At 38.4% G+C, this 25,743-nt stretch overlaps 1 protein-coding gene across 1 annotated transcript in view; it reads left to right on the plus strand.

Annotated features, from left to right (window-relative positions):
- Positions 1 to 25,743, plus strand: part of LOC139708186 (uncharacterized) — a 125,149-nt gene that overhangs the window by 79,803 nt on the left and 19,603 nt on the right. The window contains exons 20-27 of the mRNA XM_071620160.1: positions 179 to 264; positions 636 to 751; positions 4,689 to 4,769; positions 10,231 to 10,359; positions 14,537 to 14,598; positions 16,002 to 16,100; positions 23,331 to 23,504; positions 23,897 to 23,979. Coding sequence (XP_071476261.1) covers positions 179 to 264; positions 636 to 751; positions 4,689 to 4,769; positions 10,231 to 10,359; positions 14,537 to 14,598; positions 16,002 to 16,100; positions 23,331 to 23,504; positions 23,897 to 23,979 — 830 coding nt within the window. The remainder of the gene's footprint in view (positions 1 to 178; positions 265 to 635; positions 752 to 4,688; positions 4,770 to 10,230; positions 10,360 to 14,536; positions 14,599 to 16,001; positions 16,101 to 23,330; positions 23,505 to 23,896; positions 23,980 to 25,743) is intronic.

Here is a 25,743-nt window from a genome sequence, read left to right on the forward strand (position 1 = left end):
TCCAGGGACATACACTATATTCCTGTAATCCATCGATCCTGGCTATTTTACAGCACATTTGTTTACCATGTACCTGCTAGCCAGTTAGCAACCTTTGCACCCACTTGTCTCAAACATGAATGAGCTAGCACTGCCTGTATTCTGCCTTAACACATGCTTTTTGTATATTTCATTTCAGTGGCCCACTGTACAAACTCTTGACAACCAACCTGGGTGGAGAGAGGAGGTTTGCATCTGCTGTGGCAAGAAGACTACAGTCACTAGGTATTCCCCATACAAATTGTGTAAATCCATCCTATCTTGATACTTTACATGTTGACTTTAAGTCAACATGTTTAGTATCATGATGAGATGGATTTCTGTCATATCATATGTGCCACTTTGCTCTGCCCCAAGAACCTGGAAATGTGAGCCTTTCACTTTCATTAATATCAAATCAGTTCCATAAACCAGTCTTTATGGTAAATGAGTAGCTTCATTTCATAAAGTATTTTAGCTTTTTGTAATACCAAAGTCGGCAATATATATCAACTATATCCAAAGGAATTACCTTCTAGTCAAATATGATGATAAGATATCTTTGAAACATAGCGCTATTGTTGTCAGATGTCATTTTATTTGGTACTGTTGACCAGGTGCCCTCACCCAAGGGGATAGGCGGGCAGCTACTGGGGCTGACCTCACTCAGTTCAACCTGGACACACCTTATGGACGTTCAGCCTTGCGCATCATGTACTTTGCAATCAGCAAGGTATGAATGTAGTCCTAATGTAGAGCTCATGAAGAGATTTAGTAGGGCAGATATGTAGCAAAAATTGGTCGAGATGCTCACATCCGGCGGAAAGTATAATTTTGCATATAGGGGTATTTTGGGGTGCTGATTTCAAAAATTGCCGGATCCAAGAGATCTGACCATGGGGTCGGCCGCCATTTTGAATTCCAATATGGCTGTCATCAAAAAACAAATTTAAAGGGGCTGTACAGTACTGGTTGAGGTGGGGATTCATGTTTTTCACATTCCTAAGTGAGATAATGAGAAACCTCTTACGAAATATGAAAGAGCATGTACATGTGTAATTTTAAGAAGGATTCAACGTTTATTTGATGAAAATTGATTTTGAAATGGCTGAGATATTCAAAAAAGTGATAATAATAAAAGACTACAGACCACAACTTTATTAGGATCTCTTTGTTTCACCTTGTTTTTTGATATTTCGGCCACTTCAAAACCGATTTTCATCAAATAAACTTTTGATACCCCTTAGAATTGACATCTCATAGAGTGGTTTCTGAATATCTAGCCAAACGTTAGAAGCTAAATCCTCACCTCAAGCAGAACTGTACACACCCTTTCAGTTCTGAATGAATTGTGGCACCAAAATTTGGTACACAAGAGCGTTCTGACATATTGAATATGATGACAGATCAATTTAAAGTGTCTGACAAACATCGAATGGCCGCCATTTTGAATCCAAATATGGCTGCTTCAACGAAATGTTCAAAATCCCTATCTCAAGTTCTAAGTGGTGAGTGGCGCTGAAATTAGGTGCAAACAAGTATTTTAACATACTGAGTTAAAAAATGGACTAATGTGATGTGTCTGACAAACGCAATGCCCGCTATTTTGAATTCCAATATGGCTGCGAAGACAAACATCACGACTAACATTCACGGGCATGCCAAAAAGTGCAGCAAAAATGAAGCATATTGCACCTTTGACTGACGTCACAATGTAAATACAGCAGCGCACACTCAATCAGTTACAAACGCATGCTCAATCAGGTAGCCTAATTTACAAACCCGACACGGTAAACTCCAACATGGTAACTATGTAGGAAAATTCAAATTGGCTGCCTCGCAGCTTGTCAGACATATCAAATAAGTCTGTTATTGAAGTCATCATATCACCACGCTTTTATGTATCAAATTTCAATGGCTTATGTCATTCAGAACTGAAGATAGGGATTTTTGACGGCGGCCATATTGGAATTCAAAATGACAGCCGACCCCCGTGGCCAGATTTCTTGGATTTTTTTTTAATCAGCGCCCCAAAATACCCCAGTATGCAAAATTTCATACTTTCCGCCGGATGTGAGCATCTTTTTCACATATCTGTCCCACTAACTATGGTAGTACCAGACATTGGATATTAGCATATTCATTTTTTTTTCCACAAAAAAAAAAACAACAACTGCCACATGTGTAATGAATTTGGACAGTTTTGATGTTTCATTTCCCCCCCACCCAAAAAAAAAAGCCATAAACATTCAGAAATAAACCTATAATATCAAGTTGTTTGATGTCACAATGCAAAAGTGGTCTTGGTAATGTAGCGCCGGCTGAGATAACACATCGTAGGTCTTGGTAATGTCCAAAAACACGCATCCAATTTGTCGTAATTAATGTCGCAGCATATACGTCGATATCCGAGAACGAACTCATATGCAACAAATCTTTTGGTACTAATTAACAGATTAAATGAGATTTAAATGAAATTTAAATGAAATTCAAATTTGAATTAAAGATCTAAATTGAAATTTAACATTGAAGTTTAATCACAATTCTGCGAAGTACTATAAAGCCTAATATAAGGAATCATGTCTGGGTTGCACATCTGCCACCGATCGAAAATTGCCACGCATTTAAAGTATAATGTCCTTCATTCAGATGCAAATGCGTACCTGCTCTGGCAATGTATAAGTAGCCTGCTCACATCCATACATGTCAGTATTGAAAGCCAGACTCATTCAACCACGCTAAGGGCGGACATGAAATCATCCATCACATACATGACTCAATCCAAATTCGCTTTAAATAAATGTACACTTATTTCCATCGAGAGACAGGATGTGCTGTCAGATGGGACATGATTCCTCATACTAGGCTTTGTAGAATTGTGGTTAAACTTTAATGTTGAATATCATTTGAATCTCATTTGATCTGTTAATTCTACCTCGTATAGCTTAATTTATTCAGAATCATCTCTGGGATTTTGAAGACAGTTGGTTGAATGAGACTAGAAATGTGAAGTAATTTGTTTGGGCATGATCAAACTTTGTTCATGGAAGGGCTGCACTGCCCTTCTTATGACTCACAAAATCGAGAAAAGCAAAAGTAATGTTATGCTCGCTCGAGCGATGAAATGTCAAGTGACTTTTTCTTCAGTTCAATATAGGCTTCTGATAAAATGTTGGCAAAGTCCTAGGGGAGCCCCGTCCCGCTGTAGAAAGTATGATGTAGAGGCTGTACAAGTAATGTGCACTTTGTACATATAGCTGTGTTGATACCAGATACCTGGAGATTACTTTTAAGCCATCTCCTGATCATTTGTGGGAAATGTTGCGACAAGGGCAATTAACGTAAAGGATGAGGTACCATTTCCCGCTTCAAAAGCTTACCGCCCTGCAAAGATATTCGCATAGCATTTGAAGGACACAAATTTGGCCGTCATCTGGGTATGCTGACAGTTGAATTGCTGTAGCAAGTTTACCGGGCTTGCTAGTTTTTGTGATGTCGTAGAGCGAGAAGGTAACTGATGACTTTGACACCAGTGAATTGTGTGGAACTATGTAAATGTAATACTGACAATAAATGGGCCCTCTGACTGGAGACGAGGGCAATAAGCATGACGAGTTTGTGAGACAACTGTTCCAGCAAAATCTTGGCATTGGGACTGAGCGTACAAAGGTAGTTCAAAACCTCAGTGACTTTCCAGATAGAGGTGTATCAAGGTCGCGGCAGTCTAGAGTTGAAAACTCGTCTCATGAATTGTATTACGAGTGGGTGTGATCCAACTTGGTGGCCGTCGCACAGGAGTAGGAATGAAGGTAGTGATGAGTTGCATAAACTATTCAGGGTGCTGTATGCTGCTCTGGCTTGAAACTCCACTGAAAAAATGTGAACATTGCTTGCACCTGAGCAAAGTGGATTGCTTTTCCACTTACAACAGAAACATTGCTATCTCCTAAAGGCTGAATTGTAGCACTTCTGAGTTGACTCTCTCCATGACCGGATGATGATTTTGGAAGCTGCATGCAAAAGGCCTCTGATGCGTAGGCATTACCGGACATGTGACATGCCACTATCGTCTGGTGATGTGGTAACAGATATTGGCTGTAAGAGGAAGGAAGAGATAAAATTCTGTTAATAAGAGGCAAGATTACTGTGCTTTGTCTGATGGGGATAGGATCATTTCAAAGTCAACTTGATTGCATTGTAAAGCAACATTTCTCGATTTCAAGGTCTCTCCAAAAGAATAGTGCAAGATAGTGCAAGTGTAGACCTATTGGAAGAATAATGTGATGTAACAAAGGCATACCAGTGGCCATAGTGTAGTGACATTTCTAGTCTTTCTTTTAATGCTGGGTATTTTTGTTCTGTTGAGTGCTGTGAACGTTTGTCATCCATTACAAAAGAAAAAAACAAACAGACAAACAAGCCCATATTTGTTCATATTCTCATTGTATTGACCAGTTTCATTGTTGCATATCCACTTTATACATTCTCCAGCTACACTAACTTTATTTCATGCAACATGTACGTACTTGACAAGTTTGTCATAAGTCAATCTTTCAAACTGGTATTGTGATATATCTGTTGTTCTTTTATTCATCACTATAGTTGTTAGTTGTCATATAATTTTACCTCAACTCATCGTGTGTTTCTTTTATTTTTTTTAAATCTACCAGAGGCAGCTGGTCTCAGGGGTGGTACTGACTGACATGACCAAGGGGTCGATGGACTTTGCAACATTCAACAGTCACATGAGGGTTGGTTGATTGGAAAATATGAATCATGCTTACAGATGTTGCCATGCGATCCTTCATTTCTGTAGGGCAGAATTTTTATGCTGTTAATGGGGAATTTATCCCAACTACGTACAGTCAAACCTGTCTATAGCGACCACCCAATGGAGACGGAAAAAGTGGCCGTTATAGACAGGTGGCCGCTATAGACAGGTAATCCAACTTTGTGTGCATTGCTTACATGTACATGTATCATCGTTGTATCCTTACATGTACGTGTATGTGTGTACGTATGCACACACCGTGTGTTTCATGCATTTATTGCACAGTATAGTATGTGTATTGTCATGAAGAAAGCTTAACACAAGTGCATTATTATGACTTAATGAGGGATGAATGCCGCGTTGGCGATTACCAAACGTTGCCCGCACGGCTACAAAGCAGAAAAACACGCTGAATTATCGGCTCTGCTACGGCTCCTTTGGGTTTTTGGCCGCTATAGACGGGTTAAAATCCACCGCGGGAAACAAAATTTGTGGCCGCTGGCCGCGTTAGACAGGTGGCCGCTATACACAGGGTCTTTAACAGGGCTTTTCTCTTGGGGGGATTTTTCAGTGGCCGCTGTAAACAGGTGGTCGCTATAGACAGGTGGCCGCTAAGGCAGGTTTGACTGTATTATATTGTTCAAAACATGAGAATTCCTCATAATTTCACTTTTCCAGCATAATGAAAGAGCTTGTTACTTACTATCTCCTTCAGAAGGCAGACATGATATTACTCTTAGCATATCCAGAGAATTTGTACTTTTCATGTTAAAAAAAAAATCTAATTTTATCAGAATTCTCATAATATTTTTATGCCTCCGCCACGAAGTGGTATAATGTTATCGGGTTGTCCGTCCGTCTGTCCGTAATCAATTTTGTGGACAGCGTAACTAAAAAACCATTTGAGGTGTCCAAATGACACCTTCCATGTATATGTGTGAGTGGGTGAAGTTGTGCCTATCAACCTGTAGGTGCACATGCTCAAGGTCAAAGGTCAAAAGGTCAAGATCAAAAGGTCAAGGTCAAATGCTCAAAATTTCACAATTTCCCCCATACATATGCAATGCCTGAAGGTATTTTCTTGAAACTTGGTGTATGTATGTACTACAAATTTGTACCAAATAAAGATTCTCCAGAGAGAGGGCCAAGGGTCAAACGTCAAGTCAAAATGTAGAAATTTTATGTTTTTCTCCAAATCTCGCAAATGGTTCAAGGTATCTTCATTGAACTTAGTATATATTCATGTACTGACTGGCAGTGATTATTGAGGGAATTTGGGGGTCATGGGTCAAAGGTCAGGGGGTTGAAGGTCAAAGTCACCTCCTCAAAATGTCACTACATACTTCCCTCATATTTACGCAATGCCTGCAGGTTTTTCCTTTAAACTTGATGTATACATGTATTACCCAATAGATATTCTGTGGGAAGTTTCTTGCCCAAAGGTCAAGTGAAAGTGCTAAATTTCACATCTTCCTCCATATCTCGAAAGTAACTCAAGGTATCATCAGGAAACTTATTGCATATTTATGCATGTTCTACTTTAACCTGACAGTGATTCTCTTTGGAACTTTAAGGTCACAGGTCAAGGGTCAAAGGCCAGGATGAATACTAATATTTTACTAAATATGTGAAGTTATGACAATGTGTTTTCCAAAAACCAGGCAATTGCAATCCCTCTTTCAATAGGCGACAAGATTCTCAATACAGTTTACAAAACCAAAATATTGGGCATCACCATTCAATCAAACCTGAATTGGGATTCCCATGTATCTGACCTACTGAAACAATGTAACAAAAAACTTTACATACTGAGGTGTCTGAAAAAAGACACAGATTGCCATTGCATGACATGATCACAATCTATTGTGGACACGTCCAACCTTACTTGAGTATGGAGCACCTGTTTTCAGTGGCAGCTTAACAAAAGAAGGTAGTGATCTCTTTGAAGCCATTCAAAAACGGTCTTGCAGGATAATACTAGGCCTCTAGGCGATAATTATACCATGTATAATGAAGCACTTGAAATCTGTTCCTTGGATACCCTCAGAAACAGGCGAAACAAGCTTTGCCTGAATTTTGCCACTAAAATGGCCAGAAACCCATTGTGTAGTGATTGGCTTCTTACTACCCAAAATGTCAACTACAGTCTACGTAAAAGACATTAACTGCAAAACAAAACGGTTTCAAAGTAGTGCCCTTCCCTATCTCATACACTTATGAAATGAATAGCATAGTTTTGTTTGTTTGTTTTTTATGCCTCCGCCACGAAGTGGTGCTGGAGGCATTATGTTTTCGGATTGTCCGTCCGTCCGTCCGTCCTTCCGTCCGTCCTTCGGTGATATACGTCCGTCCGCCCTTTGTTCTCCCTTTTGTTAAAATAGACACACAAGCAAAAATTTTAGCCACACAAGCCTGACGGAATAAAGGCCATCTATTGTGCACTATTGTTCTCCTAGCCACACAAGCATACTCTCGTTAGCCGTCCGTCCGTCCGTCCGCCCTTCCGTCCGTCCGTCCGTCCGTCCTTCTGTCCGTCCTTCCGTCCGTCCATAATAAATTTTGTGGACAGGGTAACTATCAAAACCTTTTGAGGTATCCTAATGAAACTTGGCATGTATGTGTATTAGGGGGTGAAGTTGTGCCTATCAACTTTTGGGTGCACATGCTCGAGGTCAAAGGTCAAAAGGTCAAGGTCAAATACATAAAATTTCACTATTTCCATCATATCTATGCAATGCCAGAAGATATTTTCTAGAAACTTAGTGTATAGATGTATTACCCGATTAAGATTCTCTGGTGAAAGTTTGGGTTATGAGGTCAAAGGTCAAAGGTCAAAAGGTCAAGTAAGAATATCAAAACTTCACCTTTTTTCTCTGTACCTTGGAAATTGTTCAAGGTATCTCCATGGAACATAGTATATACATGAACTGACTGGTAGTGATTATCTAGACAATTTAGGGTTCATGGGGTCAAAGGTCAGGGGTCAAAGGTCAAGGGCAACACTTCAAAATTTTACTATTTCCTTCATGTTTATGCAATGCCAGCACGATTATTATTTTTTTTTGTTACACTAGGTATATGCATGTATAACCTAATAGAGATTCTCTGGAAAGTTTTTTTTTCTTTTGTTTTTGCCTCAAAGGTCAAAGATCAAGTGAAAGTGCTGAAATAAGTTTTTCCTCCATATCTCAGAAGTGGCTCAAGTTATCTTGAAACGTATACGTTACGCATGTTCTGCCTGACAGTGATTATCTTATGAATTTAGGGTCAAAGGCCAGATGAAAATGGTAACAATTTACTACTCAATACAGAAATTGCACTTTTTCCCCATACCTTGAAAATTACTCAATGCATAAACGTATGAATGGGTCAAAGTCAAGTTAAAGTCCGTAAATCACAAGTATATGCTCTCCTATTCATCCAATTAAACCTAGGTCAAGGAAGGTGAACATTCAACACATTTGTGACAAACTTGTCATTTTAGTATTTTGCCAATTTTGTGAAAATGTAATCACACATTGTCCACATGTACTATTTAGACCTATTAGGAGAATCATGCATTATGGCGGAGGCATACCAGTCGCCATAGCGCCATTTCTAGTTGTTTTATGCCTCCTCGATTAAGTGCCACAGAGCATTCACTATTTCCCTCATATACATAGTGAAGATGTAATGCCTGCAAGTATTTTTTTTTTTAAACTATGGTGTGCACAGTATGCGTTGCCAGAGAGTCTATTATCATTATAGGAAAGGTCGTGGACCACAGGGTCAAGGGTTTAACGACAAGTTGAAATAGTATAATTGTGTTTTCCTTATATCATTATTCTTCGAAACGTTTCAAAGTATTTCATAATGTTACGTTTCAGCGTTTTATTGTTGTTTGTTATGTGAGATTAAATTTTGGTGCAAAAATTTGCAATAATATAACACAGAGTGTGGGTTAGATACAATAGTGTATATGTGACCGTGCATCACAAAACGAACAAAAAGTCGCACCCCTTGATTTTACATGAGGACTCAAAAAAATGTGAAATGGGTCAACCGAGTCAATCTTGAGCTTTTCATATTTTCTAAAAGAGCTATCTTTTTTCTCCGTTATTCTTAAGTTTGGGGTCATAAAATGAATGGGAAAGTGTGTTTTGAGCAGTTTTTTCTACAACCTTTTTTGGGGGGAGAGTAGAATGATCAGCTATGTCTTAGAGGCCCCCTCTCATTTCTTGAAATCCTTTGCATACTCTTCACTTTCAAGTCTACTAACTTTTAAAAGGATAATGCTACTAATTTGAAAGTTGGCATTAATTATGGACAGAATGTGTTAATAGAGCATGCTTAATTTCAGCTTAATCTGATAATCTCTTCATTGTTGTTGCTCCGGTTGTTTACATCCTGTGTTTTGTCCCTCTCATCTCACTGCTAGCACGGCTTGGTAAAGATTAAGTGCTTGAATAGACCCTGTACTTCAGAGCCTCTTTTCTCAGTTCACACTTTTTCAGAGTGTGTGCTTTCTTTCCAGTATTGAGATAGGTTAGGGAAGTCCATTTGAATCGAGTTTTACATAATTTGAAGCTTAGAGTCTGCTCTTTCAGAAACTGCCCTTAACTAAAAATCCATGTCTGGCGACTTTTTGTTGGTTTTGTGATGCAGGGTCACATATTTGCTGGTTAGATATATGAGAGAGTATGTGTATTAGTGGAATGAGAGTTAGAAGAGTACACGTATAAGATAGGGAGAGAAGGAGAAAGATGTGCAAATATCATACACTATTTTCATATATACATGTATTATAATAATTTGAATATAGTATTTATCTATTTATTGATTTGATTTGAATTGATTTGATCTAATGTGCTGTGTGTAGATTGAATGTATTTTGGTATGAGAGTTCATGTTTAGGAAGAGAAGATTGTGAGAACATATTTTTTGAATCAAACTGATTATTTTTGCTGTGTAAATGTGTTGAGTTGAGCTGTGTAACACATCTGTATTAATAAGTATAAATGACCAGCATACACATTTAACATGAACTCAATTTATATTTCAATAATTATTGAGAATAGTGATATTAGATATTGTAGTTGTAATACATTATCTATTTTTGTTTTGTATTATAGGTTGATCTCAATATGATTATACTTTTATTGGCAATTACTTAGTATATACATATACTTGAGTTACTGCACAATGATTCCGTAGAGGAAGATTTGGGCCTTGGGATCAAAGTCAAGTGAAAATTCTGTAATTTCACAGTTTTTCCCCTATTTTGAAAATGGCTCAAAATATTATTGTGTATTGTATAACCAAAAAGTGACATTTCTCGTTTCACATGCTTCTTCTTATATGTGGATAAAACTCTTAGTGCTTCATTAAAAATATTTGCTAGTGCATGACACTTCATATCTTTGTGTGTAGGCTAGTGCATCTCTTTACTTTCCTTATGACAGGACTGCTTGGTCCAGATGGGTGTGGCCTCGTTGGTAGATGACAGTCTGGTGATTGGTGAAAAGGACCAGGGTGAGGTGGGGAAATTCCTCAACAGGATCCTGGGCCTTACTGTTGAACAACAAAACATGGTGAGCGATGAATAGCAGTACTGTTCTCATAATACAGGTATCCTTACCTGGAAAATGTATATCTTTTAGATGGACATGAGTCATTTTTTCTATTAATATTGACAGATACTATAATGATACTAGTTTTGCATGATACAAACATGGTAATCTGTGTAATTTGGTATTTGTAAAAGTCTTGCCAATGTCCTGTGCACATTGTAAATGCCTGAACATCAATCTGACTGTGCAGCATTGTAAATATAATCTTTCCACATGTTTTGTGTCATATGAATATCTTTTCATGCCTCCACCACAAAGTGTCGCAGAGGAATTATGTTTCTTGGGGCTGTCTGTTAATTCATACACTACTTCTGGCTGTCCGTAATCAATTTTGTTGACAGCATAACTTAAGGGCGGTGAGTTGGCTCAGTCGGTAGCGTGTCTGCCTCACGATCACGCGGCCCGGGTTCGAACCCGAGTCTGGACTGAGCAATGTTGTGTGTAAACATACCGTCCCCTCTAGCAAGAGGCAGAACACTCTGTCCCTCGGATAGGACATAAAATGGAGGTCCCGTGTATGAGAGAGTCACAGCTCATGCACGTAAAAGATCCCGCTTTATTCATTCATCGCAAAGAGCAGGGTGTCTAACCCGGTGAAGTGGTCCCACCCCACATCCAACTGGACCCCATGGAAGACCAGCTTAGTGTAGCTGAATATGGGCTATCCAGCCATCTTCACAGATGGAAAATGGACAACAACAACAACAACAAGAACTGTTTGAGACATCCAAGTTAAACTTTTCGTATGCATGTCTTAGTGGATGAAGCTGTGCTTACCAATTTTTGGGTGCATGCGATCAAGGTCAAGGGTCATAAGTCAAGGTCAAATGCTGAATTTTTCCTGTTTCCCCCATATGATTATAATGCCTACATTGTATTTTCATTAAACTTCTTAATAGGGTATATATGTATTACCAGATAAAGATTCTCTAGGGAAAATTTACCACATCCTACTGTCATCAGAGTATTATTTGACGTTGACAATTGCATTTCAAAGATTTGTACGCTGGTGTAAATGTGTACACAGTTCACACTGTTCAAATCTGTGAAACTAGGGCAGATTTTTCTAGTCACCATCGCATTGCAAGCTGTCTCAATAGATGAGCCATTAGTCAAGCCATGGTACAAACAATGCTGTACGAACGGTACGGTACGTGCTGTTGAGTTAGTTCAGACTTGAAACTGCCCCCTGCGGGAGACTAAGAAATGTATGATTTAGTTCACACTTTCGTTGGGGGTCCAGGTGAAAACTGGTATCGGAATACCAAAAGTAAGGCCTCACCTAAATGTTGCAAATAATCCACCACTAATCTGGACTTTTAGTCTCAGACTACATGTAAGTCTGTGCTATCAGAATACCAGCCCATGTCATTATTTCGGCTGTTGAGCTGAAATATATGCGAGACACAACTGTGTAATATCACTCATGACTCAGTCTCATCTCGGGATCATTAATTCATATCCTTCACTCAATCTCAACTTCACAGCCCAGCCATATGTACATGTAGCAGACCCGGAAAATGTTCAAAATTCTGCCAAATTTATTGCCTTGGCTTTAATAGCTTTACAATATTTCTCTAGGGTACTTTAAAACAACAAATGTTCATGTGCATTTTAATTTTGCAAATTTCATGAGAGCAAACTTTTGTGAAATTAAATACATGCTGAAGATCTTGTCTGCACAGCATGCATCAAATCTTAGAGGCAACTACGAATTAATGGATAAAATGAAATTGAATGTGAATCAATAATGATGACTTTATACAATGTGAACAAATATTGTAAAAATTTGTACTCAATCTAAAATATTCATCGTTATGACACTGCATCCGCTGAATAGTAAGGGGGGTGGATGGTAAAATCCGATAGACAACCCGTAGAAAACAAACCGAGATACGTACATGTAGTTCTGGCTGATAAGCAGGTGGTTAACGACGAAAAGAGATAAATGTATGTAGTTCTGCCTGATGAAACACGTGCTTATCAGGCAGAACTGCGTATCTCCTAGAGATACGCAGTTCCGCCTGAAAACCCCCCGGCATGGCCAAAGACTTACGCAGTTCTGGCTGATCAACCAGAGCACGTGACCAGAGATACGCAGTTCTGCCAGATTACGATAGCAAAAATTTGGCGACGATTAATCTGGCAGAACTGCGTAAGTTTTTTAAATTGGTGATTATTACTACTTAAAAAGGTCAAACTGTCATTTTTTTGCTGGAAATAAATTCTTTACACCAATTATGACCAAGAAAAGAAGAAAAATGCAACTCATTGTATCCCAGTTTAGAAAGGTGTAACATTGAATCTTTAAACCCGATTTCTGGCATAATAATGGGTTAAAGGAGATTCGCAATTCTGCCAGATTACGGCCGAAATAAGGCCGTCGACTCCAATTTGGGAAAATTTCATGCCGCAAAAATATCATGTTTTACAGTAATTCGTGGGTTGCAGCCATGAGCGATCATTGATGGCAAAGGACAAAATAAGAAAAAAAAAGAGAGACCAAGTTCTGGTTTTGATTATGGGTATGCTTAGCATGGTTATTATTCATTATGTCAACAAGTCAATATTTCCTTTGCATAAATTGTAGTGTACTTTTACTAGTTTTGATATAGAGGGAATAGCCATTGCATGGCGCCTTGCCCAAGCAGAGCATGCGCTTTAGTGCACATATGTAAACCTCCAGTATGCGCAGCTTGAACCCCAAGTTTGTTGAACTTATATGCCAAAAAATTAAAAATCCTTCAAAAATCCATGAAAATTCCTGGATCACTACCAAAACTGAATGAGGTGTTCCTTGTGTCAGTATTGACTTTTTATGCAAGTTTCATTTTGATCCGTGCACAACGTTTTGAGTTATTTTGCAAACATACAAACCAATGCCAAAGAGCACATAACCTCCTCCTTCCTTGGCGGAGGTAATAATCAACCCAAAATGTTAATTGTAATCTAATGTACAAACCAATGGGATAATTGTGAGGTGATGACATCTTCACCTCTTACAATTTGTGTGTATTTTAGAGTAAACATGTAAAGTTTGGAAACTGTGTTAAATTGTATATATATACTGGGTGTCCCCAAAAAAGCGTAACGGTGGATTTTCAGTACCTTGCGTTCTAAAAGTGATAAAAGTGATTCTTGACATCATTAGAAAGAGCATCTTCCGTAGTAGGCAATGCTACCATAATCATTAAATTTGGTTCAGTACTTTTTATTTCACCTCAACTTCTGTAAATGCAGTCATTTTAAAATTTCGCCGGATTTTTGAGACTTATGAGATAATAATTTGGGTGCTACACGCGATCCATACGGTGAATATTGTGTAAGCTCAGTGATCCATATCAACAAAAGATACAGCTTTCACATTGGGCACGGGCCAGGAAAAAAAAAAGTGTGTGTGTGTCTGTGTGTCTTTGTGTCTGTGTGTGCGCTCGCCAAATGTGAAAGCTGTATCTTTTGTTGACATGGATCATTGAGCTTACACAAGTCACCATATGGAACGCGTGTCGCACTCAAATTGTTATCTCATACGTCACAAAAATCCAGCGAAATAAGAAAATGACTGCATTTACAGAAATTGGCATAGAATAAAAAGTACTGAACCAAATTTAATGATTACGGTGTCATTGTCTTTTGCGGAAGATGCTCTTTCTAATGATGTCAAAACATATATCATTTTTAGAACTCAAGGTACTGAAAATCCACCGTTCCGCTTTTTTGGGGACACCCGGTATATATATATAAATATATATATATATATATATATATATATATATATATATATATATATATATATATATATATATATAATATTATGCAACTTCTACATTGTAGTCATCTGATTTCACTCCATGAATTCTAGTCAACTAGTGCTTTAAAAGCCCAGGTAGTCAGAATTGTGTCCAGTCAAATGTGACCAGTATGTCACCACTATTAGAATGGTAACTGCTCAAAATGTGCAGTATACATTATGTATATTGCGTCACCTTGTTATTGGTTGATGTGTGAAAATGTTCCTGTCACTCATCAGTGTACTCTATTTATGATGCACAGTTTGTGCTGCAAGCTGTAGAAAGTTCTTTTTGTGTACTCTTTCCCTTTGTGTCCCTTTCTAACATGTTATCATGTCATATTCTAGATCTTCACATACTTCCTAGGGTGTCTTCAATCAGTTGTTGCCGCTGCAAAAAAGGAAGGAAGGTAAACATCACATTGTCCATATTTAAAATATCAATTGGTGTTCACAATACACACAAGTTTCCTGTCTCTGTAGGACTGCTCAGTACAACTGCATATAACCTTCTTCTATAAATCTTTTGTATGCTGAAATGTTAAAAGTCATAACTGTTTCACATGCTCTTGAGCAGATCAAATTTTGTCTTCCATTTTCAGAGAGTTATCCCCAGAGAAGATGTTTCCCTTAACACAAGCATTCTATAGGAAGTGATATCAACAGCCTGTTAAATTGCCAAACACTGCTTCCTCGATCTATGGGGTTTTCAGACTCTTAGCTTTCCAGTATTTTTTCCACACGTTCATGTTCTTCGTGAAGACACACTGTCAAATTTCTACTTGCGATATATATGTGTACAAATGGGCACCATGACCCTTGGGGGGTCACGAGGGGCACAGAACCCCCAAATTAGAGAATCTTTTAAAAACTCTTATTCCATAAAAGCACAAATCCTTGAAGTAAATACAGTAAGTGTATTTTCAGGTTTGTTTATGACAGATCCATTGTTGACCACTTTGGTGGGGCCAGTCCCAATTTTTACACATTCATCTTTGTAAATATGCATGGTCAAATTTTCACCAAACTTTGTGGGTGATAGACTAAATGGACACCATGGCCCCAGGGGATCCTCAGGGCACCTCAAAGCCCCAAACTAGAGGAGTTTGTTTTATCACTTTGTAAAAATCAGAAATGATGAGTCAGTGCTATGAATCACTTTCAGGTTTTCTTGTGGCAGATCAAGTAGTGGCCCCCTTGGGCCAGGAACAAATTGGGGGTTAGTTTTCGATATATTGATTTTCTTTTTGAAAAACAATTTTCCACAAGCTTGTTTCATGTAGATGTTATCACTAGTGTAATGGAATATAGAAGTGGACAGTATTCCCCTAAAGTCTCCCAAGTTTATGTTCCGCATGAGAAATACCTTCCTCTTAGGTCTGCAAGAATATGTGAGAGGTGAACATATTGTAATCAGATGAGGGCTAGACCCATTAAGTGTCTTGTCATATTTTGAGCTTACTAGTGTGTTACCATTTTAAGATTTGCAAGGTTTGCAATTCTTTTTAGGGTGATGTGATGGCAGGTCACTCATCACTACAAAATAATGTACCGGTATACTGTGACATTGGCAACCCTTGATTACAATGTGTTTTACTTTGACATTTTCAATTTTAGTACTTCGATTAACTTTGCAAATGAAACAGTACAGATTTTAGGTGTACTATATTAAACCTTAATGATTGCAATTGTTCACTCTTTTAAAGGCATATTCATAGAACAAAGATCATTTGCATTGCTTTTGTACAGGGGTGAGGTTGCTGCTATTGCAAAACAAAATTTCTTCATTTTTTGCCTTTATTTCATTATACAGATATAGTGAAGGTCTTGTGGATATCATGGCATCCTCCATTAAGTTGTTAGGAACACCACAGCAGATCTTCAAGGAAGCCGTCACAAGTACACCAATCAGGTATGGCACATGAGCCTTAAAAGTGTTTGAAAAAGGTGCTCCAAATTGAATGTTGTACAGTTGTTAAAGTGCTTGTTACCCCTAGCAACACAGGTGAACATTCTCAGTGGTCAACCCAGGCTCAGCTCAAGTGAGCTCTATTGCAATCGCTCTTTGTCTGGCTTGTGTTATGCATCTTTAAATTTTCATCTTCTTTAAATCCCCATGATAGATTTTCACCAAACTTGGCAGGTAACATCCCATAGTATTTGTTCAAATGGGCACCATGCCCCACCTGGGGCCCCCTAGAGGAGCCCAATCCCCCCCCCCCAAAAAAAAAAAAAAAAAAAAAAAAAAGGAATCTTTCAAAATCTTCTTCTCCAGAACCAGAAGTGATACAGCTATAAAGTTAATTCTATGAGTGAGTACATTGATGAATGTAGTTTCAAGTTTGTTCATGGCAGATCCAGGGGTGCCCCCCTTAGCACCCACAGGAAAAGGAATGGGAAGGTCCAAAAGTTTGTTCATGGCAGAGCCAGGGGTGTCACCTTTGATGCCCAGGGAAGGTCCAAATGGGGCCTAAATTGTACATTTTCATCTTCTTCTTGAAAGCCCCATTGTGGATTTTCACCAAACTTGGCAGGTAGCATGCCTAGAGGGATAGGATCTCAGTTTGTTCAAATGGGCACTATGCTCCCCCTTGAGAGCCCCCTGAGGATCCAAACTTCCCCAAATTAAAGAATATTCAAAAATCTTCTCCTCTAGAACCAGCAGTGATAGAGCTACAGTTGTTATGTACTATGAGTTAGTACATTGATGATTGTAGTTTCAAATTTGTTCATTTTTTTTTTTCGAATTTCTTTATGGCAGATCCAAGGATGCCTCGCATGGAGCCGGGGGGGGGGGGGGGGGGGGGGGGGATCTAAATTGGGGTCTTAATTGTGTACGGTATATTCATCTTCTTCTGAGGATAAAAGCCAAATTTTCACCAAACTTGGCAGGTACATTGTATTATCGTATGAGGGATAGAATATACATATGTATTTGTACAAATTGGGGGGGGGGGGGGCGGGGGGACTGGAGCACAATGCCCATAGTTGGATGGGGGAGACAGCCAAACCTCCAAATTAAGGAATTTTTTCATATCTTCTTTTCTCAAATTGTAAGTGCTGTAGTCTGGGTGCCAGAGGTTGAACCTTGTTTTCCCATCCGCCCAATGTTTTTTGATGGTTATACCCTATATCGATGGAACTGTATCTGACTCTGGAGATTTTTGAGATATTCAAAATAGCAGCCAAAATGGTCGCCAAAATCTGAAATTGCAATGTATTTCCTTGTAAAGGGTGAAAATTTGAACGCAAAAATGCAGTTTTACCACATTTTCAGGGTGTTGAATCGGAATCTGGATGATGTAATAATTGCATTCTTGAGGGTTATAAAATATTCAAGATGGCCGCCTAAAATGAAAATTCCCATAAATATATATCCTTTGAAACAGTGAAAAATTTGGAAAAAGTCATGTTCTCACCCTATTTCAAGGATGCTGAATCTGAATCTGGACAAAAGAACTCTTGCATCCCACACGATTTTGAGATATCCAAAATGGCCGCCAAAAATTGAAATTCTACTATTAAGTATTTCATTATAAATTGTACAAAATTGAGAATAATTCGATGATTGTACCCTATTTCGAAGGTGCTGAATCCGAATCTGGTTGATGCAAGTCTTGCATCATTGAAGTTTTTGAAATATCCAAGATAGCGGCCAAAATGAATATAACAATTTTTTGATATTTCAAAAATTTCTAGAATTCAAGAGTTGCATCAACCAGATTCGGATTCAGCACCCTCAAAATAGGGTAATACTATTTTTTTTGTAGTGATTAATTCACCATTTATAAGAAAATATTTGAATTGGAATTTACATTTTTGGCGGCCATCTTGGATATGAAAAATTCCTCATTGATACAGGAGTTGCATCAACCAGATTGTGATTCAGCACCCTTGAAATGGGGTAAAACCATCAAATTATTTTCAGTTTTTCACAATTTATAATGAAATACTTAATAAAAGAATTTCAGGTTTTGGCGGCTATTTTGGATATCTCAAAAAAACTTGTGGCATGCAAGAGTTTTTTTGTTCAGTTTCAGATGCAGCACCCTCAAAATGGGTAAAGAACATCGATTTTTCCCCTTTTTTTCCATTTTTGGCGGCCATCTTGAATATTGTAAAATCCTAAAAAATGCAATAGTTGCATTATCCAGATTTGGATTCAGCACCCTGGAAATGCGGTTAGACTGCATTTTTGCATCCAATTTTTCACCCTTTATAAGGAAATATCAGGCAATTTCAGATTTTGGTGGCCATTTTGAATATCTCAAAACCCGCAAAGATGAAAGAGTTGCATCATCCAAATTCGGATTCAGCACCTCAAAATAGGGTAAAACTATAAAAAAACATCATGCAGATGGTAAAACAAGGTTAGGCCCAAAATCTGACTTTAGCTACCAGACTATATCATAGCGACTGCGTAGAAGGTGAACCTGCAATACTCAGGTGAGTGCAAAATCCCAGGGTCTCTTGTTTGATAATGATTTTTTTTTTTGCTTATACCCCCGTCACACTAGAGGCGGAACAAGCCGGAATGCCGTTAGAATGAAAATTCTTCCTGCATTCCTGCATATTCGAAGTGCATTCTAGAAATTCTGACGATATTCTGAGTGCGTCCCAAATATTTGGGCCCATTCTTGTGGCCAGCCCGAATGTTTTACCCATGCTTAAAACATTTGAGGAGCATTCGAAGTGGAGAAATATCGATCTTCATTCGAAGGGTATTCTAATTGGACTCTGATTGCATTCTAAATGTTCCTACGGCATTCTAACACCATTTGAAACAATCTGACCTCATTTGAGGGAGAATCGGAATTGTGTTGCACCTCAAATTCTGCCAAAATATCTCAAATACTCAAATGCTCATACAATTACCCCCAGTTAAATACTGGTTAGTGAAAATGTTAGAGTAAAGATTAGAGTTAGGGTTAGGTTTGGAGTTAGAGTTTGGGTTAGGGTTAGGATTAGGGTCAGGATTAGGAGTAGGGTTAGGGTCACGGGAAGGGCCTGGGGTAATTGCCCAGGGGGTAATTGGCGTAGACACTCTCTTTCAAGGAGGTCTTGCTGTATCAAAGCAACATGGTCAGGATGGTCCAAGGATGATCGGGTTGAGACTGGTGAAAATCACCATTTTATACGCTATCGGAGACCATTCCGGTGGCATTCTTGACACACACGGGACATTCGTGTTGCATTCTAAGTACATTCTAAGTGTATTCTAATTTTTCGGGCTGCATTCTGTTTGAATTCGTGAACATTCAAAGTATATTTGGTAGCCATTCCGGGAACGTTCTGACCGCATTCAAAATGAGTTTGTACTGCATTCGAGGCACTTTCCGACCAACAGACTTCGCGCAGCAATCGAACCGCGCTCATGCGGCATTCGAAGTGCTTTCAAAAATTCTGACTGCATTCTAACAGCATTCTGAATATTCCTACAGCGTTCCAAGTACATTCGAGTAGCATTCGAGAGCTAATTCATTCAGAATGTGCAAGAATGATTCGAGAAGGGTTCGAAGTGCATTCCAAGTATTCGAACAGCATTCCCTACCAAGCTGTTAGAATTTGAATTTTTCTCCCGAATGTGGCACGAATTTTGAAAATCCTTAATTCCGGCTGGTTCTGCTTGATTCGTGCTGATTCCGAATTAGTGTGACGGGTTACTTGATAATAAGTGTATAATTCTAAGAGGAATTTAAAGTTTGAAAATTGGTTTTAAAATGGCTGAGTTATCCCAAATAAGTGATCCTAATAAAAGGTGGCACCCACCTTTTACTAGAATCATTTTGTATTTGAATACTGTAAAACATATGTTCGCAGCATGAATTTTTTTGCGTATTGGAGCCAACGGCCTTTTTTGCGGCATGAAATTTTTGCAAATTTCCACTTTCATTCAATGCATCTAGTGTAGACAAGAACTTTTGTGTGCATTTTAATTTTGTGAATCATGGCGCTTGCAAAATTCGTGAAATTCAAATGTACACGAACATTTCTCGTTTTACAGTATCTCAGCCATTTTAAAACCAATTTTCATCAAATGAACTTTGAAGTCCTCTTAGAATGTATGCTCTTCAACATTTCATAAATCAGTTTGTGGACAGCGTTACTAAAAAACCATTGGAGGAATCCTAATGAAACTTGGCATATATATGTATGAGTGGGCGAAGTTGTGCCTATCAACTTTTGGGTGCACATGCTCAAGGTCAAATGCTTAAAATGTCACTATTTCCCCCATACAACGAATCTATGCAATGCCTGAAGGTATTTTTGTGAAACTTATTTGCTGGAAGAGAGAGCAACATTGGAATAATCTCACCTGCAGAAACAGACAATTGACTCAGTTTAGGGACTAGGCTCGAGCTGTCTAGAGGTTCATCTAGGATAACTTGTGCAGTAATTATTAAAAGCTTGCGATATACTGTCAGGATCATTGAGAGTAGTATCATCATGAACAAACATATGAGGAGCAGATGACTGCTTATCATGATCTGACCAGGACCTATGTGTATTGTCATTAGACATAACCATGTGGTCTACGTAGAACCAGTATGCACCATTACTTCTGCATTGTTTTTTGACATCATTTCATACTTTACAGTATGTTTCCCAATCAGTTTTCAGGCCTGACCTGTGATCTGTCTTAAATAACACATACTCCTTATGAACAAGTTTTCTCAGCTCTTTAGCAATCCAAGGGGAAAATTTCAACTTTTGTTTGGATACTCCTGGAATGCAGTCATTTACAGCTGCATGATGTAGTTGTACAATGTAGGTCTGTGAGGATCTCTGCTGAATTTGGGTCATTTGAATCTATAAATGCAGACCACAGAATTAAGCTTGGAATGGGTTAAAAAGGATCAGGTCTTTTTGAAGTGGCTAGTAAAAAATGACCCGAGGTAATTGCAATATAGTTGAATGAGCAAGGTAAATGCTTTTTTATGTACATGTAGCTAGGTGACAGACATAGCTCATGTTTGTCCCTTTTTTATTGGGCTATCTCACTGAGCGGCGAACGTTTGTGAACATAGAGAATATGGGATTCGCCAGAGTTCGTAAAGGGTTGCAAAGAGTTCTGTCATAATATGACATGTTAATAGTGAAGGTGGCATACATTTGTACACTTATTTTAGCTGCCTCTCCAAAGGCAAGGTGTGTTTGAGATATTGCTGACTGGAAGCAATCCTTATAAGTTTATACCCATATCTTGCCATTTGTACACTTCTTGATACAGTGTTAACTGTGCTATCATATAATTTGTTTGGATAGTTAAGCACGGCTGGTGAAGAAACTAGCGTGCATCTGGCGTGTTCATATGATGCATCACCACAGCGAGTATTCAAGATGAAGCACTCATTCGCAACTTCCAGAACCGAGTGTCCTTTTGTAAGATTTATGCCAGTTAAGAAGGTGGGATTGTTAGACCTTAAAAATCTATAGTTTTGTGACCCTTGTGGATCAATTTGATAGTGCAAAGGGTGATTGTTAGATTTGTGGTTTGCTCGATCAGTTAGCATTCTTAGCTTCGATCGTTCATGACATTGACATTGTGTGCATTTGCATATTGAAAGTTTGATTCACGGCCCTTGAGCGAGCTGTAACTAGTGCAAGTTTAAAAGACATTTGGTGTCTGATTGGGGTTTGAGAAAGCGATATGGAGTGTTATTGATTGTTTGAAGAACAGTTGTAAGGATTGATAATTGTGTTTGAGGTGAATTCGCAGTTGCAGTAAAAATAATGTGAATTCGGTCTGTTCAGGAACTATTTTATTAGTAATTAGCTGGCTTGGTGTTCCTTGGTAACCGGTTCACGCCAATAAAAGAGGCGGAGTGATATTTTGGGGTAGATATAAGGTGATACGCCTTTCGCATAGTCTCAAATTAGGCGCCCTTTGGTAATAATCATATGTATTGTATAATGTCATTGCAGACGTTTATATTGGGAATAATTAAACAAAGTAGTGGCACAGTTTATTATTTCAGCCTGTTTCACATGAACAAACTCCTCAAGTGGCTGATTCATGGTAGTTAGGCAGTCCTGTGAGATGCAATCAAAGAATCATTCACTTGTTAAACTTGCAACTGGTTTACCTATTAGTAAAGGTTGGATAATACATGTATGTTGGATGCAACAGATTTCTAACCAGTGATGTATTGATGATGAGCAAGGACTGTTTATGTAAAAACAAAGAACAAAACCCTGTATGAGCAAAAAAGATATTTCATTGATACCTTGGGACAATATGACACAAAGATATAACAGCAACAGCTGTTGTAGATTATGTCATGACTTGCAAGACAGTTTAGACATGTACATGAACATGAGTGTGTGAATCTTCCTTCCTTTGGTGGCACATGCACATGTGAAGGAATTTTGGTGCCAAAATTTAATAGAAGTTGAAACATACACTTCAAGTGTATTTGTTATAGCATTCAGGGAAAGGTGAATGCACATACAGTTGTATTGATTGGCATAACTTGTACACATAACAGAAAGTTGAGTTAACTGTGTTTATATTATGTGTGTTTGGTCATTATTTCAGGTGTAACAGACACAGTTGTTGAATTTTACTACTGCATATACTACAACTAGCTACAGTATCTACAGCTACTACTGCTACTGCATATCGTACCATGTACCGCATACCACCGCACGTACCTGTTTTACGATATCATACCTCACTGTACTGCATTGCGTTGTATTGCATCAAGTATTGTACGTCATATGCAAGAGAGAATAAAGGAAGCTACAAAGGTCTTTTATGGTAAACGCTCGTCCTACATCTCTTTATTACAACAACGTGTAAGCCTGGAAGTTTGCTGAGTGAACCACAACAAGTTCGTTAACAGTTGCAAAAAAGTTCGCAAACAGTTTTTAAGCATCGCTAAAAGTTGCTAACTGTCGCTAATGGCAGAAGCGAACCCTGATTTTTCGCAGACATTCGTCAGAAAAGTTGGCGAATCTCGAATTTGCTACGTTTGCAAACGTGTACCGCTCAGTGAGATACCCCTTTAGCAGAGATGTTACCAAAATGTTGTTCTTTTGACACCACCACCCTGTAGCTCGTGCTTGTCCCTGTCTTGTTTTTGTTTTTTCTATGAGCAGTGAATGGTTACCAAAATGTTGTTCTTTTGACATCAACAAGGCACATCTCCCTAGAAGTAGACAGAGGCATGAGCTGGAAAGCTGCACTGCAGCGAGCAGAGAACTTCCGTGGAAAGCATGACGGTTTCTATCGCTCCAAACGGCCCCAATTTGGAAGACACATGTACATCCTGGCCACGCAGAAACAAAACTCTTCTCTCTACAAGATTGCAAGGTCTGAAGCTTGTGCAAGCAAGATTTGTTTATGAATCTTCTTTAACATTTGCAGGAAGCTTTCCCAAAGATGAGGAGTTTTTGCCTTTACAGAAATTAAAAGATATTTTCTTGTCAAAGGTATACATAGTGTTTGTGGACAGTATTTCACCCTCAAATCTTAGTTCTGGATGATGCAGTTGTTTTAGTCATGATTTCCATTGTCAGTATTTACTCTTAACTTTATGAATTGTTGGATACATTTATATCCTTATATGCAATAACAGTGTCTATGCTCAATATGTAGTAATTAGCAAATTGTTTGAATAGTTACATATGTATTAAAAAGACTTCATTTCTGTGAGTTGATTGTTTAGTAATATGAATTCAATAATTTTGTGTTTATTACTTCAGACCTAATACAGGTATATCTGGATTTGATGAGGACATCTCAGATCTTCTTATGCGGTACACTCCTGTTGAGCCTGAGGAGGCAGGTGAGGTAGCTGTCTCTATTCTAATATATATCCACACTCAAAAAATATATTGTAAACAATAAATGTTTGTGTGCATTTTAATTTCACAAATTTATTGAGAGCCAAGATTCGCGAAATTAAAATGCATGTGAAGTTCTTGTCTACACTATGTGCTTTGAATGTCAGAGGCAATTCGCGAAAATTTCATACCACGAAAGAGGCCGTCAGCTCCAATTCATGAAAATTTCATGACGCGAAAACATTATGTTTTACAGTAAGTAGAAAAGCAGAATTTAAACTGTAGGAGTATCTCACTATAACCAGTCAATGCAAGTGGTTTTCATCAAATCAGATTTATTTTTTTAATGTTGGATGTTAGAATTTTTTTGATTGGTTCCTCATATTCTCTACAAGTGCAAAATTTTTTGCCAGCTGGAAAAAATGGGATGTGATTTCTCATAGAGGAGTTTTGATTTGAGGTGAGCTAATGCGATTCATCATGTGCCATTCATGTACAGTGGCTGTACATAGACACTGAACTTGGCAGGTAGCATCCCTAGGGTGATAAGATCTCAATTTGCTCAGATGGGTACCATGCCCTAGTTGATTGGAGTAGGGAGCCAAAATTTAGGAATCTTTAACCCTAACTAGGCCGGGCTATTTAGGTAGTTGATAGAGCCGGGGGCCTCCCAGGCCCCCCCTCCAGATCTCGGCCGTCGACCGCGCGATCGCGACAAAAATTGGCACACACATTGCCTATGATGTAATCTAAAATACCATGAAGTTAATTTATCAAAAAATTATCATTTTTGCTAAATTATGCTAAGTTATGCATAATGATGCATGAAATCAGACTAATTGGTATAAATCACAAAATAAAGCTAAAAACAGGCACATTTTTTGTGTAAATATTCATTTTGGTGTCCTTAGCAAATGTAATAACAAAAATTGTGATATCACAAAGAATTCTTCAGTATTTTATTGTTTTTTAAATTTCTTGTGTATTTCTCTGTTTTTTCGACTTTATGTTTTTCATTGTTTTCTCGATGAAATTTGTCCGTGACATCGCTTCGAACAAGAAAATATGTTATTCATTGATTTTAATCAATAAAACCCCCAAATAATCATGCTTTTATGAAATTTGCCTGTAAGCACAGTTTACATTGAAATTGTACACGAATTCATGTTTTTGAGCAATTTTTGGTCTGACATGCATGTACATATTTATGTGTAACTTCGGAACCGCGTGCCTGGGCGTCGCAAATTTGGTGTCAATAGATGCGGGAGACTCGAAAGAAAAAAAGTCATGAAATGTCGCGGCGATAGCTTTTTGCGATTGCGATACATCGCGCGGAACGTCGAGGGGAGACCTCGGAGGCCCCCCCCCCCCGGCCTAGTTAGGGTTAAAAATCTCCTTCAGAAAAACTAGAAGTGGTAGAGCTATCAAAGTTAGTGCTATGAGGGCGGACTAAAACAAATTTTTACATTTTCTTCTTGAAAATGCGGAATCAATTATGCCACCAAACTTGGCAGGCATTATCGTTGCGGGAATGAAATATCATAATATTTGAACAAATGGGTGCCATGTCTCCCCTCCGCCTCCATGCATGGTCACATTTTTCACGATAGAATATACAAACAGGCACCATGCCCTCCTGGAGGTCCCTGAAGCCCCTCAATTTAAAGAATTATTAAAAATCTTTTGTAGAACCAGAAGCAATAGAGCTAAGTTTGTGCTGTGAATAAGTACATTTGTGACTGTAGTTTCAAGTTTGTTCATGGAAG

This window comes from Diadema antillarum, unplaced genomic scaffold (genome assembly GCF_040938485.1).
Source record: "Diadema antillarum isolate AM-2024a unplaced genomic scaffold, OU_Dant_1.0 seq00001317_RagTag, whole genome shotgun sequence".
NCBI classification, from domain to species: domain Eukaryota; kingdom Metazoa; phylum Echinodermata; class Echinoidea; order Diadematoida; family Diadematidae; genus Diadema; species Diadema antillarum.